At 50.1% G+C, this 17,555-nt stretch overlaps 1 protein-coding gene across 1 annotated transcript; it reads right to left on the reverse strand.

Moving 5' to 3' along the window:
- Positions 1–8,895: 8,895 nt before the first annotated feature.
- Positions 8,896–16,426, reverse strand: TAS1R2 (taste 1 receptor member 2; the record flags this gene model as incomplete). Its single annotated transcript, XM_084651992.1, has 5 exons — positions 8,896–10,293; positions 11,707–11,827; positions 12,245–12,296; positions 12,832–12,935; positions 16,394–16,426. 5 exons carry the CDS (start codon positions 16,424–16,426, stop codon positions 9,365–9,367), a joined length of 1,239 nt encoding a protein of 412 aa, XP_084508118.1. The 3' UTR covers positions 8,896–9,364.
- Positions 16,427–17,555: the final 1,129 nt, after the last annotated feature.

A 17,555-nucleotide genomic window follows, 5' to 3' on the forward strand; every position in this document is an offset into this window, starting at 1 on the left:
GATAGGCTTGGGGAGTCTCTCTGCTATCCCCTCCTCCCACTAGCCTCAGGGCCCTTATCAGCCTGAAACACCAGATCGGCCAGGACAGGACTGGGCATCCCTGCCTGCCTGTGTGCTCCACAGTTGGCTGCTGGAGCTGTTCTCAGCCAAGCAAGGGTTCCCCCTTCTGCTCCCCGTTCTGCTACCACTGTTGGATCCACCAGAGCTATTGAACCTTGTGATGCATGACAGGGCGAGCTTTAGCGCCCTACAGGGTTGCAACAGCTGTATATAGGACGCACAGTTCGTGACCCTGAAAACCTTGCCCCTCTACTTGGAGAAAATGAGATTAAGCCCCCAGGGTTTGGCTGTTAGCAGGAACTGATTAATACAGGTGTGCAGGCCTGGCATATCCCAACCAGCAGAGGGCAGTGCATGTTCATGGACCTGTGTAGACGCAGCTGACCCATGGTAAATGCCCATAGGTCAGTGGTGTGTAAATTTTCCCAGTCTCGCCCCCCCCCCTTACCATTCATGGAATTTGTCACCCCCCCTCCCCCCACCACCACCATTACTTGCAGCCACAGCCAAAGCTTCCTCAGCAGTGGGCTGCTTCTACCTTGCACCCAGGCTGCACCACTAGGGAAGGGCCAATACCTGCCTCTTCCCACTTGGGTTTTCAGGGTTGGGGAAGGTGCATGCAATGGTCTCTGGAGGCTGCCGGGAGCAGAAATCAGCTGACCCACAGGCTGGGTGGCCCGCTGAAGTGAGGCAGGGAGTGGAGCTGGCGCTCCCTTCCCGAAACCCACAGCCTGGCATCGCCGCTCGCCCCACGATTTGAAAACCTCTGCCATAGCTGGACTCAAACCAAGCCATTCACTGATTGCATACTGCGAAAGGGGAAAGAAATTGGCTTGACACTCTCTGGCAGGTGTGACTGTGAGGAGACTTCCTCCCCCAGGAGCCTCAGACTGTCACATCCAGCTGGGGGGGCACCCTCTGGGGAAGCAGGAGAGGCAGGTGGAATTCCATTTGGTGCAAGGGCTTAGACATTCAGACGCAGTGTTTAGCTGAGGCAGGGGTCCCTAAACTTTCTTCCCTGAGGCCCACCCGTGCAGCTGCAATAGGTACTGCAGCCCACTCCATCAGGAAGAGCAGTCCTACGGCCTCCTCACCTCAGAAGGGACCAGGGCCAGTGAGAGGGCGAAGGGGCCAGGCAGGTGCCACAGGTCTGCTGAGTGCCTTGAGTTGGTCACCTGGCAGCCCTGCCCCAGTCACCCACCCAGGACCCTGGAGTGCCTCATAGTCACCGCCTGCCTTGGAACGAGGGAAGGGCTCGGGGAGCACCAGTGCAGGGCAGAGGTAGGCGCATGGGCCGAGCCTGACCGTTACCTATGATGGTCCCAATCAAAGCATTGTCCAGGTGGAAACAGCAGCATCGCTGAGCCCAGGTCCCTGGAGGGGCCCCGGGGCTGGTACTCCAGGGGGCCCGACTAGGGTGACCAGATAGCAAATGTGAAAAATCGGGAGAGGGGGTTAGGGGTAATAGGAGCCTATATAAGAAAAAGACCCCAAAATTGGGACATCTGGTCACCCTAGGCCCAGCAGCCACAGATCGTGGGGTGCAGCAGCTCAGAGTGGGAATGGCCGCGAACTTCCCAGCCGCCTCCAGCTGACCTGAGAGGTGCTGCCTCTCAGGACCAGCCCCTTCTCCTGGTCCCCTGCCTGGCGTCTCCACTTCAGCCTCTGCTGCTGACCAGGACACTGGGGTACTCTGGCTCTGGGTGGGGGTCATCGCCGGCTACCACTCCGCCAACGTATACAGTTGCAGGGGCACAGTTTGGTGTGTTTTCGCCATGCTCAATGACACTCCCGTCGTGGGGACATGCTGGAGCAGGCACGTCAAGAATATATGCTTGCAGTGGGAATAAACTGGTCCCAGAATGACCTGGGGGGTAGGGAGGGTGGGTGCAAAGGAGGATAACTCTTCCTTTCTGGCACGGGGAGAGCAACCTTTGGTGATGCTGTGACAACGATGGGTGCCATAGAATAAGGTTGTCCCAAAGAGCAGATCCCACTGCCCCTGTAGGAGGAAGGGAGCAAATTTCTCACCTCACCTCTAGTGGGTCACATGTTGGGTCGTTACCGATGGTCCAGGATGGATCTGCACAAAGCATGTAGTTACTAATATCCAAGAAACATGTATCTGGTGCCCGGCAGAGCGTAAATATGCCCAGAGAACAGCAGAGTCCCTGCCCCCGAGGACTTATAGCCCAAAGGCCGGGGTGAATGCAATGCAGTGCAAGAGCTTACAGAACTAGTGCAGCTGCACGTGGTCTGAGAGGTTTCCTGGATGACGTGGATCTCCAGGAGACTTCTGAGCAAGCAAAGGCAGGGCTGCAGAGCTCAGGGGGATTCGTATGTGGGGGGTTGGTTTGGGCCCAAGCTAAAGACAACAGTCCCTCTAGGGGGCTAATAACATTGTAGGCAGCTAATCATTTCCTTTAAAACACAGACTGACTTGTTCGACTAGGAAACGATGCTCAGGACTCGTCTAAGGGAATTCAGATGTTGACAGGGAACACCCAGCGGCAGCATGAAAAGATCTGTTACTTGCCTTGCAGCTGGCTTAATGGCAGAAATAGCTAGAGCCCAGAGGGGACATGTGGGGTCACATGCCCCCCCCCCCCGATTTCTGGGAAAGGCACCAGCACGTTGCGCTCCCGCTGAGCCCTGCTAGGAGGTGCCAGGAGCAGGGAAGAGAGACTGAGCTGGTGGCCCAGGTCCGGCAGAGGGGTCGCGGAGAAGCCCGATGGGTCCTGGCCCAGCCACGGGTACCGATGCTCGACAGCAGGTGTCCGGAACCAGCTCCGGCCCACAGCAGGGAGGCATGGGCAACGGGCATAACAGGCCAGGGAAGGCTAAGCCTCCCGTAACGCTGGCCGTGGCTCCGCCCATGCTCCACCCCGAGGCCCCGCCCTCATGCCCCCTCTACCCTAAGGTGGGCGGGGCTCAGCTCAGGCTGGCAGCTTGGAGCTTGGGCAGGCTGGTGGCTCGAGTTGGCCAGCAGCCCAGCGTGGGGCAGCCGGCGGCCAGGCCCGGGGTGGCTCAGGCCAGTGCTCGGGCCGGCCAGTGGCCTGGGGCGGCTCAGGCCAACTCGGCGGTCGGACCAGTGCTCGGTCCAGGAGTTGGGCCAGCCTGGGGGTCTGGCCAGCCAGGGGTTGGGGCGGCGGGGGCGGGCGGACTGGTGCTCAGGCTGGCTGGCGGGGCTAGGCTGGGCTGGCTGGCGGCCCTGGGCTCGGGGGCCTGTGCTCCTCCGGCCACTGGGGAGGAGGTCTCGGGTCTCCGGTGGGCGAGGGGGCACAGTAGGGCCGGGGCCTGGGGTGGAAGGGGAGGGCCCGGGGGCTGGCCTCCCCAGAGTGGGGTTCATGCACCGCCCATGCAGGGAGGCGGTGGGAGAAGTGGGGAAGCAGCTCTGAGGGACGTGGGGGACAAGGTGGTACCAGTTTGGAGACACGTCAAGCCTCACTCATTGGGTGTGAGACTCACTCAGTAGCACGCTAGCTCACTCTCGCACACCTTTCTAAGCTTATCTCACTCATTTTGAGAAAATATATAAAGATTGAAACTATTTTTACTCAGGCACTGCAAGAGACAGCCATACATCCTGGGCCCCAAGCTTGGGCCTTAGAGCTTGGAAAGCCACATTGCAAGCATGTGGCCATCAGGGAGAGGACCGGTCTGCAGTCTGTAGACGGGAGAGAGGAGGCTACACGCGGGGTTTTTTTGGTGGGTGTGAACACCTGACCGTCAAAAAAATATGAGTTTGCCCAAAAAACAAGCAGGACTTGATCGAAAGTTTGCTGGTTCTGCAAAATACAGTTCAAAATTTAAACCCCACGGGACAAATTCCTGGCCCTTCATTGTCAAGGCAAGGCTTCTTATTTTAAAATGTACGCTGTGTTGCCCGGCGCTGTCCTGTGGTCATCAAGGAGAAAAGGATACAACGCGTCATCTGGGGAGTGAAGTACACGCACAAATAGCAGAGCAATGGCTTTAGAGTCACAAATTCCTTTTGTACCCATGGCAAATCCCCTCACTGATAAAGTAAGTCCAATGTGTTTAATAATTATGATTACTGTTGTTAATTTATTATTATTATTATTTATTTATTAACCCTTTCAGGGCACTTGGGTTTTCCAGCAGTAATTTGTTTGCTGACCTTTTCTTTTTTTTTTTTTGGTAGTACAGTAATTTATTCCTAGTACTTTGTCAGAAACTTTGTGTGCAAAGTTTGGATTGTTTTTATGAATTAATTTGTATTGGGTCCAAGATTTTCTGTTTCTTGTACAGTTTTCAGTGTGTTCCGATGAGGGTTAAATATGAGGCCCTTTATCTAAGGCAACAGGATTATTAAAATACAGTATGTTACCTATACAAATTTATACAGACACAAACTTGCAATCCTTATATCCCATAAAAAAAATCCACTCACTATTTGTAGCATATTATTAACATCCATGCTTGTGAAAATCTGATTATACTGGTTGGATTAAAAACCTGGACTATTGGATATTACCAAGGATCAAAGATGAGTCCCTTTTTTAAACAATGACCTAACACTCCACCTGGGAAGTGTCATTCTTTGGCCTTGAATCTCACTCTTTGGGGCTGTAAATCTCATTCTTAAGGACAGCCAACCCTTGGCAGGTGCGGCAGGAGAGTGGGGGGCGAGAAAGGGGCCAGAGGTGACGCATGGGGTGGTCGTATGCCCCCCCCTTTAAATTGTGCCTTCCCTACTATCATCAACAGTTACACATCACCTCTGCTAGAGCCTGAGAGGTGGGGACACATTCCCAGAACCAAATGCGATGCCTAGACTTCAGGGTTACAGACTCTGTCTTCTGCTGCAGCAGCCTCTACACACAAGTCCCTGCTTTAGTGAGCCAGCCAGTGCAGCCACCGTCTGCAGCACACACATGTCACGGGGCTGCCTTAAGTGCAGCAGTTAGGCCAGGCACCTCCAAATGGAGCCTGCTACACAATCCACTTTCACCCACCCAGGTAAAGGGAAAACAAACTTGTTGGTGCTGTAGCCTGGCTGCTTCCTGCTGCCTTGTGGAAGCAGGCCCAGTTGTTGCAAGGTGGGAAAGGGTACAGTATCTTCCTCCCTGTGACTGTTCCTGTGGTGTAGGACAAGCCACGCAGACTGCTCTGTTCAGTGCTTGGGCTTTGGATAAAGATTGCTCTTGTGGGGTGAGAGCCTGCTTCTTCTCCCTTGCAGACTCCTTCTGCCACGAGGAAAAGCCCCAAGAATCCCAACAGGTAGTTTGGGAGAGCAGGATGTCCCAGAAATCATAAGGAGAATCCCAGCAGTCTCCAGCATTGATCACAGTTTGTACATACGTACATAAAATGCTACCTCTGGGTAAACTATTCCCTGAGGCATTCCAATTAGCTAAATCTCCCCTTCCCTGTATCAACACAGGAGTGCAATGCAGAGCCCCCCAATTAACTGAACCTCCCATGCCCACCTCTTGCGCGCACACGCACACACACAGTGCAGTGCAGAGATCCCGATTAGCTGATCCCACTCCCCATGACTATACAATGCAGAGAGACCCCAGTTTGATGATCCCCCTCCATGTAATACGGCGAAACCCCAGTTAGCTCAACCCTGATTTTCTGAACTGCATTCCTGTTGCTGATTCTGAGGTGCATTTATTTGATTTACCTAGAGCTTTAGCTATTCCAAGGCAATGAGATAATGGGGGTTTGTCTACTATGTTCGCAGGCACTTCATATGCCACAGTCTCAGGGGCTATCCTGCCCCTTGGACAATATTTCACTGGTATTGACAGTATAACCAGTCAATATTTGTGTGTATATCTGTATAATTACTGCATTGAGACTTGAGCTGGATATCTGCTCCACTAGAGGTATCTATGCATTTTCGTGTTGCCAGTACTCATTATTTTACTGTGAGTCTCATGGTATTTGGCATTTTTCTTGGTGCTGAAGCTCCTGGAGTCATGTGATTATGTGAGAATCTCCACCGTTTAAAGTACATTTAGATTAATAAATTCCAAGGTCAGAAGACACCATTGTGATCATTTGATCTGACCTGCTGTATAGCACAAGTCATAGAACTTGCCCACAGTAATTCCTGTTCGAGCTACAGTATATCTTCTAGAAAACCATCCAATTTTAAACTAAAAATTGCCCATGATGGAGAATTCACCACAATCTAGCCCTTGTGGCTGTGGAGAAAAGCTTGAAAACGTGACCCCTAGTGGCACAATAACCAGAGAGCAATTCAGTGACCCCAAGATTTATGATGATTGATGATCTCATGATTTGTAAGCCAATCTCATGATTGTTGTTGCCTGACTCATGCCTTTTGCCTGCTCAGTGTAGGCAATACTGTTCTGAAAGCCAGAAAAACACCATTCCTTCAGAAAAATTAAATGATCTCTAAGTTCATGTCTTCTACAGTGGAATTTGCTCTGTTTTTTCCATCTCTCCCATTTATTGCCCCCATCTTATTGGGTGTGCACTACCCCTGCTTTCTCATTTGCTTTACTTTAGATCTTAAATTTCACTTGCTTGTCTCGGAACTTAACACGAAGGTCCATTCAGTGTGAAGAATGTAGTGTGGCCCTTTGCCGGGAACAGTTCAAAGCGTTTTGACACTTGTTAATACCCCTGCAGCTTCTGTGCATTCAATCTGGGTTGCATTAGCACCATGAGCAATCTGTGGTTGGGGGAGTTGCGGGGGGAGGAATGACTTTGGGATCCATCCAAGAAGCGTCAGACTCAATCTGGGCTCTTATAACTACGTACCTAACATGGTACATCACATGGTTTGATCTGCCAATTAGCCTCAGTCAGAGCTGCTAACCGAAAGCAGATGGATCTATACGTTATCGTATGGAAAAATCTGCCACTTGCCATTTTTCTGGAGAGTGGGAGAGCCGGGCTGAATGCCCCTTCCTAAAATCACCAGGCGGCAGCAGGTCTTAGACATGCAGGAGTGAGGATGAGCAATTAAGGGTGCAAGGGTGATGGAGAGGGGAGCAGGGACATGTGTAAGTACCGAGGTTGGTGCAGGGCTGGTGGCTGTTGTTGCTTCATACAGGTGTGGCACTGAACCTGAGCTAAGGAGGTGCCCTTAACCTGTTCCCTCTTCATTGTGTGTGTGCTGTATATTGGGATTATGTAAAGCAGCACCGATAGCCCCTGCTGTCCATTCCCTTCCACCCTCCCCTCCCCTGGGATATAAGAATTTCTGTTCCCCCAGCTTGGGCAGAATGTTAGAAGCATCTGAGCAGGCAGGAGAACATCTCAATTGTCTGATCAGAACATTGGAAATTCCTATCCCTCCTCCCTTGCGATCCTCCTCCTCATCGCCCCACCTTCCCCAAACACAGGCAGGAGCATTTAGCCACTTCAAAAAGAGAACTGTTTAAATAGCATTAAGGCCCTGATTGAAAGTCACAAAAGCCATGACATTCAGAGTTAAGGCTAAAAATCCACTTGACACTCTGGCCTTAAGTCATAAAAGGCATGAGTCAAAGGCAGTAACTGAGTGCTCCGAGTTCCCTGGCTTCTGAGCAGGGGGGGTGCTAGTCAGATCTCTAAATGAGATTTAAACGAGCTGATGGCCTGAATTAACAAGGTTCAGAGATGCCATTTGGATTAGTTTTGGGATGCTGATCCGAACCACTTTGGTCTGGGAACTGGGCTGGAAAGCGTATTCTTTCCCCAGGGGCTGTCCTGAGAGGTGCTAAGACCCAGCAGCTCCAACTCCTGTCAGTCTGCGAGCTCGGAGAGCACAGGGGCATCATGCGGTCCAGAATCCGGGTTGTTTGCGATCTGCACTAGTCTCTCTTGGAGCCCGAGATTGCAGGGTTGTATGAGGAGAGGCAGTGTGGTTTAGTGGGTAGAACATCAGGCTGCGAATTAGGAGATCTGGGCCACTGGCCTGCTGAGTGACTTTAGGCAAGTCACTTTCCCTCTCAGTGCCTCAGTTTCACCAACTACTTGTCTTGCCTATTTAGATTGTTGGAGAGGGGATTGTCACTTACTATGACTGTACAGCACCTAACACAATGGCACTCCAATCTCAGATAGGAGTTTTAAATGCCATCATAACCCTAAATCTGGGACGTTAGCCCCTCAGCGAAATCGCAACATTATCAGAACAAATTAAGTCAGTTTTTAAAATCTTTATTATAGTAGAGGAACAAACAGAAAAATGTAACAGCATCAGATGTGTGCACCTGGAATAAGGATGTCCAGTAAGCTCCAGCCATGTTTGTTGGTTTGAATTAGCTGCTAGTCCTATGCTTTGCCAGGCTGCTTTCAAAAGATTTTTATGGCAGCTCCAAGCTAATAGTATCCTGTCTAATTGCATAGGGTCACATAGCAATGCACTTGGACCTTATCAACTAGAAGAAACTAACTCAAAATATGGACACGGCTATCCAGCTTTGGTTGTTTAAGGCAAAATTTTCAGTAATGGCTACTGAGTTTCAGTGCTCAGTTCAGCACCCTTTGGGGGCCCGGTTTATTTTAGGGATGCTGACCACCCACAGGCCTCTAATTGGGGCATCCAGAATTTCTAGCCACTTCTGGAAATGCTGGGCCTTAATGTCTTGTCCTAGGGTGAACTTCATGACAACTTTATTGTTGGGAAGGGCCACTTCATCCAAAGCAAAACTCTTTGTGGAAATGTATTGCTTTGGATGAAAGTTTCATTGGGAAGGTTTCTCTGGTCCAGGATGGAATTTAGGTCCTACATTCCAGGAAGCGGGGCAGGAACGAAGGGAGGCATCATGACCTGGCTATAGTGTCAGTCTCTTTGTATCTGGCCCAATGAATATTTAATTATTTATACAAAATGGAACAGCTACAACAGGCGAGACTGGGAGACTTGACATCATAGCCTGGTGATGAGGGCATTCAGCTGGGATATGGGAATGAGGCTCTGATTCAGAGCAGGGACTCGCACCTTGAACCCAGATTCCAAGTGAGTGCCCTCACCACTGGGCTGTTGGCTTGTCTGGAGTGAGTCGCTTGCTCTCTTTTTGCAGAAGACTTTGACCGATTTAGTTCTTGTTCTGATGCAGAACAAAAACAAATGTCAAAACCTTGAGTTGTTTCGTGAAATAGGACTCTTGTTTTCCAGCCCACCCTAGTTGTTGTACATGTTGCCTTGTTTGAGGGGGTAGGAGGGAAATTTGCAAGATTCATACAGTTGTACAATCTACAAAGCATTGATGCACTTCTTGAGGCGATAAAGACTCGCCTCCAACACAAACACGTTGGAATTGGGGCTTCTTTCGCTATGGGGACTGTCTCCATACGAAGACGAGGTACCTGGTTAGTCCTGTCTCATGGTGTAGCTCTGGATGGCAGTTTGGAAGTAAGCAGCTGTGTTGCGTTCTGGATGGAAAAATATCAGATAACACTTGGGGCCAAAGTAACGCATGGAGATCCCAAGCAAATTGATTACCGTGCACATAGCATCACAGAGGATCACCAGCACCCCTCTGTACCTAGACACGACCAGGAAAATGGCAATCCTGGAAACGGAATAGCAGGTCATACACAGCGTGATGTACTTGGCTTCGTTGTAGTTCTTGGGAAGCTCCTTGCCCATGTAGAAAAAACAGAAGCACAGAATAGAGAGAAACATATCTAGGCTGCTGTTCATCAGCAAGGCCAACTTGTAGCTCTTGTTGCATTGCAGTGCTACTGTAGGGGGGTCGTCCTCCTGAGCTAACAGAACTGGAGCAGGAGGGTGGATGATAAAGTTGGTCACAGTGATGGTGACTTTCAGAGTTATAATTACGGTTATAAAAATGTACTGGCCATTGTACTTCATCCAGTAGCTGTAGGCTTTGGGCAGCCGGGCAGCCATCTTGAAAATGCTGACGATCTGGAAAGACCTGACGGTGAGGCAGGAGATGCACACGGTGAAGCAGAGGCTGAACGCTGTTTGCCGGCACACGCACGTGAACTCTGTCGGGATCCCTACATACATGGGGACGTTGACGAAACTGATGATCAGAGATGCCAGCATGAGGAAGCACATCCTGCCTCCTGCGGACTTCACCACGGGGGTGTGCGAATGAATGGCAAAGGTGACAGATATGACTATAGTGGCTATGAGGCCCAGCACCGAGAATAGCAGCAACACCACTGTAGTGCCTTCTTGCCATTGCAGGTATTTCACAAGCCTTGGGTAGCACTCTTGACTTCTGGCACTGGACCACTGGTCAGCTGGACAAGGCTGGCAGTTGTACAGGTCTGCAAAACAAAATATGGTGTTTCTGAAAGACCCTAGTAAGGGCTGTCTTGTCTGTAAATAGTCAATGTGTCTAATAAGAGCAGAACTGATGGGAGCGATGGTAAAGGTTTTGCACCCATACTGGCTCAGGCTACTGTCTTGTCAGCTCTCACTAGCTAAGCAGGGTCAGACCTGGTCAGTTCTGGATTGGGAGACCTCATGGGAAACCCAAAGTAGTGGTGATTGTACAGTAGCGAAAACTCTTCTTTCTGATTAATATGTGAACCAGTGCCGTAAGCTTGGTCTTAGGGGTACACTTTGCTGTTGGAGGCGACGTGATTCAAAGGAGAGGTAAAGCCACTTACCGTCCTTAGTGATCCTGTGGGTTTGTTTTGGTTTGTTTTTCTTTGCAAGTGCAGGGATTTTAACCCTAGTGTCTTGGCTAAATTCTAATCTGGGTAGTTGCATTCTACATCCCCAAATTCCCCCTAAACTTGAAGTTGGAGCCAGTGTTCCTTTTCCTTTCCTGCTGGAGTAGTTTTGTTGTGCACTGTTACCCTCGAGGTGACTGCACTTCAACGGTGGCCAAATTTCCTCAGAGTACATAGTTTGTCAAGCTTCTTGGAATCCTTCAGGATAGATGGTGCTATGCAAATTTAAGATATAAATAACACCTAAGGTCTTCTATTTGAGGATCTCGCAAAACATTGCAAACATTAATTTAAGCTTCCTAGCTCCCCGATAAGGTAGGGCGGTATGAAATCCATTTTACAGATGTGGGAACTGAGCCACAGTGAGGCCATGTAACTTGCCTACAGTCAAATGGTGAATCACCGTTAGAAGTGACAATGGAAGTCAGGTCTTCTGACTCTTCATCCCCTTTTCTAACTACACCTCTACCGCCATGCCAGCTCCCGCTCCCTATACCACACACAGAGAATCTGAATCAGTGAGAGAAAGCGTGGCCTTGAGGGGATTATTATTACAATAGTGGAGATCACAGCCAAGACTGGGGCTCCATTGTGCCAGCTGGTGTAAAAACACGTAGCGAGAGGCAGTGCTTGCCCAAAAGAGTTTACAATCCCCATGAAGAAGACAAAGGAAGGATTTATTACCACCATATTATAGATATGGGACTGATGCCCAGAGAGGACTAAGTGACTTGCCCAAGGTCACATCGGAAATGTGGCAAGGCCAGGACCTGAAACCAACTCTTCGGGTAAGAGATTCATTCCTTTCATAGATTCTAGGACCAGATGGGACCATTAGATAATCTAGTCTGACCTCCTGCATAGCACAGACCAGAGAGTCTCACTCAGCTACCCCTATCTAGAGCCCATTAACTTAACTATAGACCTTCTGCTGGGAACAAGCACTGTTGGACTGATATGAAAACAAAGTGCGTTTAGGCTTGTACGCTGCATTTTCCTTACCATTGTGGTTGAGGAAAGTCCCTGCTTCACAGTCGATACACTCAAAACAGCAGCTGCTAACACTTGTGGGCTTTCTCCGCTGCCCAGGCTCGCACTGCTGGGAACAGACTGAAATGGGGACCTGGGTAAAAGGGAATTGGAGGAAAACAATGACAATCTCATAGTAACTTCCAGGTGAGCCAGAAGAACTTGTAAATGCCCCATAATAGTTGCTATCCAATTCCAGTTCAGCCACAGCATAGACAGGAAAGGGGATACACAGCTAGGATAAAGCCAACCAGGCAATATGCTTTACCTTTAAATAGGGAACAGTGTTTAGACTGTGCCCCTCTTGGGATTCAGCCGTCAGTTATACATACCTGCAATAACTTTACCAGCAAGTTTACCATGTTCCAATGGCAAAGAGCCAGGGATGGAGTTCTTGGGATGGCCATAAGCAAAACATTCCTGGGATCAATCTAGCTACTGCATCACCTTTAAATAGAGAAGAGGGATGGGCATAGCCACAAAGGCAACGCTCATCCGGGAATTACCTAACCAGCCACCGGATGTCGCTGTTGTACCAGACAAACAGCTGAAGGAACATTCTTCTGGCAGGAGGCAATTTAAAATTTTAAAGCAAAGGATGAGACTTTCAAGCCTTGTTTGTTTATGTACAAGTCTGGCACACGCAGCCCATTCTGACCGCTTTTCTTGTCGCCTGTCTTTTTGTTGCCCAAGTGATAGGATTTATATGCTCGAGTCCCATTTGTGTGTGTAACTATGGCACAATAATCCCTAGCTCCTATATAGCACTTTACATTCGAAGAGTTCAAAGCACTTGACAAAGGAGGTCAGTATCATTCTCTCTGTTTTACAGATGGGGAAACTGAGGCACAAAGAGGGGCAGTGACTTGGCTGAGATCACCCAGCATGCCAATGGCGAATAGAAGCCAGGTCTAGCTCTGTACTCTATTGACTAAGCCCTACTGCCTTGGGTTTTGCTCAGGTAGTTCCATGACGTTCCCACATGTGTGATAATGGGTGGAGGGAACTTGCCGTGTTGTTTGGGGTGTGCCAGGAGATGTTCTGGGTGATGAACAGCAGGAGGCGATTTTCTGAAAAGCGTTGCTTGGTTGGTCCCACTTCCACTGGATGATCTCGAAGCTGTTCGGAGTGTCGCCTTTCTCTCTGAAATTGATCCTCTTCTCAAGCAGAGAGAAGTCCACGCACTTCACCTCTGGCACTAGCTGCAAATGGAGAAGGATGAGATGATCAATGCACACGTACTGCTAGGCATTGAAGTTACAGATTGGTGTCACTTCCTGAAAGTCTGGTTCTGCTCTGAAAAGAGATGCTGCCTAAAGAGCAGCCGTCGGTTTTTTACTTGGTGATTCCAGGTCAAATGCTCTCAGTCAGCAGAAATTTTCTTCTAAGAACCAGCATGGCAAACTCACCCTTGGATCAGAAAGTGAAACTGGGCTCTTCTGGCTCACGTATCCCCAAAGATTCTGCAACTGGGACTCGATCAACCAGGCTGATGCATGAGTCAGAAGAGAAGCCAGCTCGCTCCCCTGGAATTATGTTGGCTTTGCAAGAGATCTAAAAACCCTGCCACCCATGTTCATGCTGAGCAGTATCTTGCATCCGATTGATCACAAAGGGACTGCTGGTTGAGTAAGGGGAGAGAGTGGCGGATTCTGCCATCCTCGTTCTGGTCTGTGCCCCCTCTCTCTTTTTCAGGGTTGTTATTTGTCTTATCATAGTGCCTAAGAGCCCCCATTGTGCTAGGAGCTATACAAACAGACACCAAAAGATGTACCCAAAGGGAGTATCACTGTCTGGTTCCAAGGCCCTAACCCTGCTCCATGAAGGGGATGTTATTGTTTTTAAAAATAAAAAGCATCTCCTTTGAAATTAGCACACAAAAAAGAGAGAATTGGAAACATTTTATTTTTGTTTAATTTTAAGTCTGGATGGACAATATCTAAGACACAGAAAAGGTTCCTTCCTATCTAGTTTATTATTAACCCCAGCCCAAGTACAGCAGTGTGGCTAATGAATAGGACATGGCAATGGGAGTCAGGAGAGCTGGAGTCTGTTCCAGGCTCTGCCACTGACCTGCCTGTGATTAATGTGAGCAAGTCACTTCCCCTCCCTGTGCTTATGCAGGCTCTTCAGGACATGGACACTCTGTCACTAGTGTCTGTACAGTGCCTAGCACCATGAGCTCTGATCTCTGCTGGGGTTCTGGGCAGAGCTAATCAGAAAGTTTTAATCGAAAATTTTCTCTCAGAAAAATCATTTTGATTAAATCAGTTCCCCCCCCCCCCCCGACCACTTCAACTTTAACAAAATTTCATTTTGGGGAAAAAATGAGGGGGATGAAAATGTTGAAATGTAGTTTCATCCCATTATTTTTCCCCAAAAAAAATCTTGAAATGTTTTGCAGGACAAACTACCTGTTTCCTGATCCAGGTGACTTCTGGGTGCTGTTGTAATATAACTAATCAGTAGAAGTCCTCACTCCAGACCCCTGTGTAAGGGGACTGTTGGTCCATTACTAAAATTTAGTGGGCAGGAGGGGGTTGGTTGGCTAGCTCTCGGTACCAAAAGAAAGGGGCAGGGTCGATGGGGAATCAGGACCCTGAGACTGGCAGTCCCAGGGGCAATGGAGAGAGGCCAACGCTCCAGGTCAGCCTGACTGACAGAGCAGGCAGGCTAATGAGAGTCAGGAGGCCTCCGTGTGTGAGCTGGAACTGTCCGGCCAGGGCCAAGCTAAGGAGAGAGCAGGAAGCCGAGCTGAGCTGGGGAGCGCGCGCCAGCCAGAGCCAGAGAAAACCAGATAAGCAGATTGAACCAGGGAGAGCTGCAGCAAGAGCCAGGGAAGTAGCCCAGGGAGCAGGTCAGTGCTGGGAGCAAAGCTACAGCAACCAGAGCCAGAGAGGCCAGAAAAGCAGCCCCGGGAGCAGGAGGCAGAGCAGCAGCAGCACTGAGGCAGAGTGGGGCTGGAGCAGCCAGAGAGAGCAAGGGGTAGGGTGACCAGATGTCCCGATTTTATAGGGACAGTCCCAATATTCAGGGCTTATGTAGGCGCCTATTACCCCCCACCTCCTGCCCCGATTTTTCACACTTGCTATCTGGTCACTCTAGCAAGGGGGGACCCTGGGCAGTGGACCCAGTGCAGGGAGATGATCTTGCAGGCCAGACTTGGGTGGGTGGCTGGTGTCTGACACTGGGAAGAAGACCCTGACACCTAGAACAGGGGAGGGCAAACTCCGGCCCGGAGGATTGCCAGCCCCGTGGCGCAGTGGGGCTAAGGCAGGCTCCCTGCCTGCCCTGGCCCTGCACCACTCCCAGAAGCAGCTGGCACCACGTCCCTGGAGGATGGGGAGGTGGAGGGCTCCGTGCGCTGTCCTTGCCTGCAGGCACCGTCCCCCACAGTCCCCACTGGCCGGGAATGGGGAACCACGGCCAATGGAAGCTTCAGGGGTGGTACCCGCAGGTGAGGGCAGCGCGCAGCGAAGCCACCTGCCCCACCCCACCCCCAGGAGCCACTGCTGGACATGCTGGCCACTTCCGGGAATGACGCAGGGCCAGGGCAGGCAGGGAACCTGCCTTAGCCCCTCTGCCACCCCGGAGCCGCTCCAGGTAAGCGACGCCGGGCTGGAGCCCGCACCCCAAACCCTTCCTGCACCCCGCACCCTAACCCCCTTCCCTAAGCCCCCTGCCGCACCCCAACCCCCTGCCCTGAGCCCCATCCTGCATACCCCACACTCCCTCCCACACCCCAACCTACCCCAGCCCTACATTCATGGCCCTGCATACAATTTCCCCTCCCAGATGTGGCCCTCAGGACAAAAATTTGCCCACCCTGACCTAGAATCTGAAGGCATATGTCTGAGCAAGTGTCCGACCTGCAGCATTCTTGCAGCCAGGGCCTGAGAAGGCCTGGGACATGTGAGGGACAGACTGAACTTCCCTTATGTTCCAGAGATGGCTGGTTATGATGTCCCCATGCCACAGAGCGGGGTGACGAGTTTTCCTTTAACCTTTTCCTTTTTTTTTCCTTTTTTTTTTTTAATTAGTTGCTGTTTAATACATTGTATTTGCTTTGAACTATATGCAATGATCAGTGGGTTAGGAAAGTGTCCAGAGCAGAGAGAGCACCCTGGAGTGGGGGACACCCTACCCCCTATCCTAAGTGACCATGACAAGGTTGGGAGTCGAGCCTCCAGGAATCCTGGGCCTAGCCTTGTCAGGGTTACAAGGGTTACACCTAGGAGAGTGGAAGGGGAGGGGAGGGTCCTTGTGGTCAGGCAGGTCTCTGGGTAAAGGAAGTGGGAGCGAGGACTCAGATCCTTTCGTTAGCCCATTTCACCAGGGTAGTGTATAAACCAGGAAAGTCCCGCACAAGAGCAGGACCATTCCCCCCACTTACACCTGTACCACACAGACCCAAACCCTGCCCTCTTTCCCCCTGAACAGGAAAAAGTGAAACTAAGGCAAACACAAAATCGCATGGTTTGAAGGCAGAATGCTTTCTAACACCCTTGTTTTTAGGCAATTTTTTTCAGACTTGCTTCAGTTTTTTTGTTCTGTGCACAGATGTAGTCCTGGGCCATGACTGGAGTCCCTAGGCACTATGGTAGGACAATAATAATAAAATCAAAGTCTTCAGCCTGCACTGGCCCCCTTTCCTTTTTACCCGTTGCGTGCACATCACCAGTGCCTTCACCATGGCAATGTATTTGTAGCTCACATTTGCATTGGATTTGGTTTGTGCGCATGTTAATCAGGACCATGAGCTGATAAAATTTGTTCTTGAGGTCAAAGGCTGGGAGTAGACCAAATGTTGGGAACATCCATAAGAGGCAGGTTGCTGTTCGCAGAAAGCAACATGAGGGCACACAGGTAGTTGTATTTTAAAGCCTACAGTTTCAGTGCAGACATAACCAGGCCTTCCTTTTGTTGGGTGCTGCGTTGTGCCTGCCGTTTGGAGAGGCAGCACAGTCTGCCTAATAGGGTACTGGACTAAGAGACAGCAGCGTAGGTTCAATTCCCAGCTCTGCCTCTGATCTTGGGCAAATCACTGCCTCAGTTTCCCCTAGTGCTCTTTGTCTTGGCTATTTAGACTGTAAGCTCTTCAGGATAGGGACTGTCTTTTAGTACGAGTTTATACAGTACCTACTCCCTCCAGATGCTACCATAACGCAGATAAGTAATAATAAACTGCCCAGTTTGTTAGTGCACTCAAGAATTTAGGCATCTATGTGTCCTAAACTGCATTCACGAAAATGGAGGCCAGCATCTGAATGTCTGGTCCTAAAACAGTGGGAGATGCTAATTTAGGGCCTGATTGTGCAGCCCCAATTCACACTGAGATCTACTTTACTCCATGAGTAGCCCTACGTGGTTGAGGGTGTCAGAATTGGGCCCTGGATCTGTGGTCTGGTACCCAGATCAAGATTTATTATAACCTTCGGTTCTGTGTATTCACCTCTGTGCCCAAGTTAGAAAGGATATGATTCTGTTACTGTTCACAGCAGCAGAGCCTGGATCTTTGGTCAAACTGCAGAGACTCGAGATTTTATCTCCAGAGGCCCCTGGCATCCATCAAGATTGTGGGGTCATGTTACCATATTAGCTGTAGGAAATAATGTGACTAAAGAACTGGGAACTTGAAAGTCGGTGAAGTGTTCAGCTTGCTGACCCTTGTGGAGCAGGGGTGAAAAGGACTTTGGGAACATGAACTAACAACGCCTTGAACCAGTAGGGTGACCAGAGAGCTAGTTTGAAAAATTGAGATGGGCGTGGGGGTAATAGGCACCTGTCTAAGCCAAAGCCCTGAATATCGGGACTGTCCCTAT

The sequence above is a fragment of the Lepidochelys olivacea genome, assembly GCF_965140295.1.
Source record: "Lepidochelys olivacea isolate rLepOli2 genome assembly, chromosome: 18".
NCBI lineage: Eukaryota > Metazoa > Chordata > Testudines > Cheloniidae > Lepidochelys > Lepidochelys olivacea.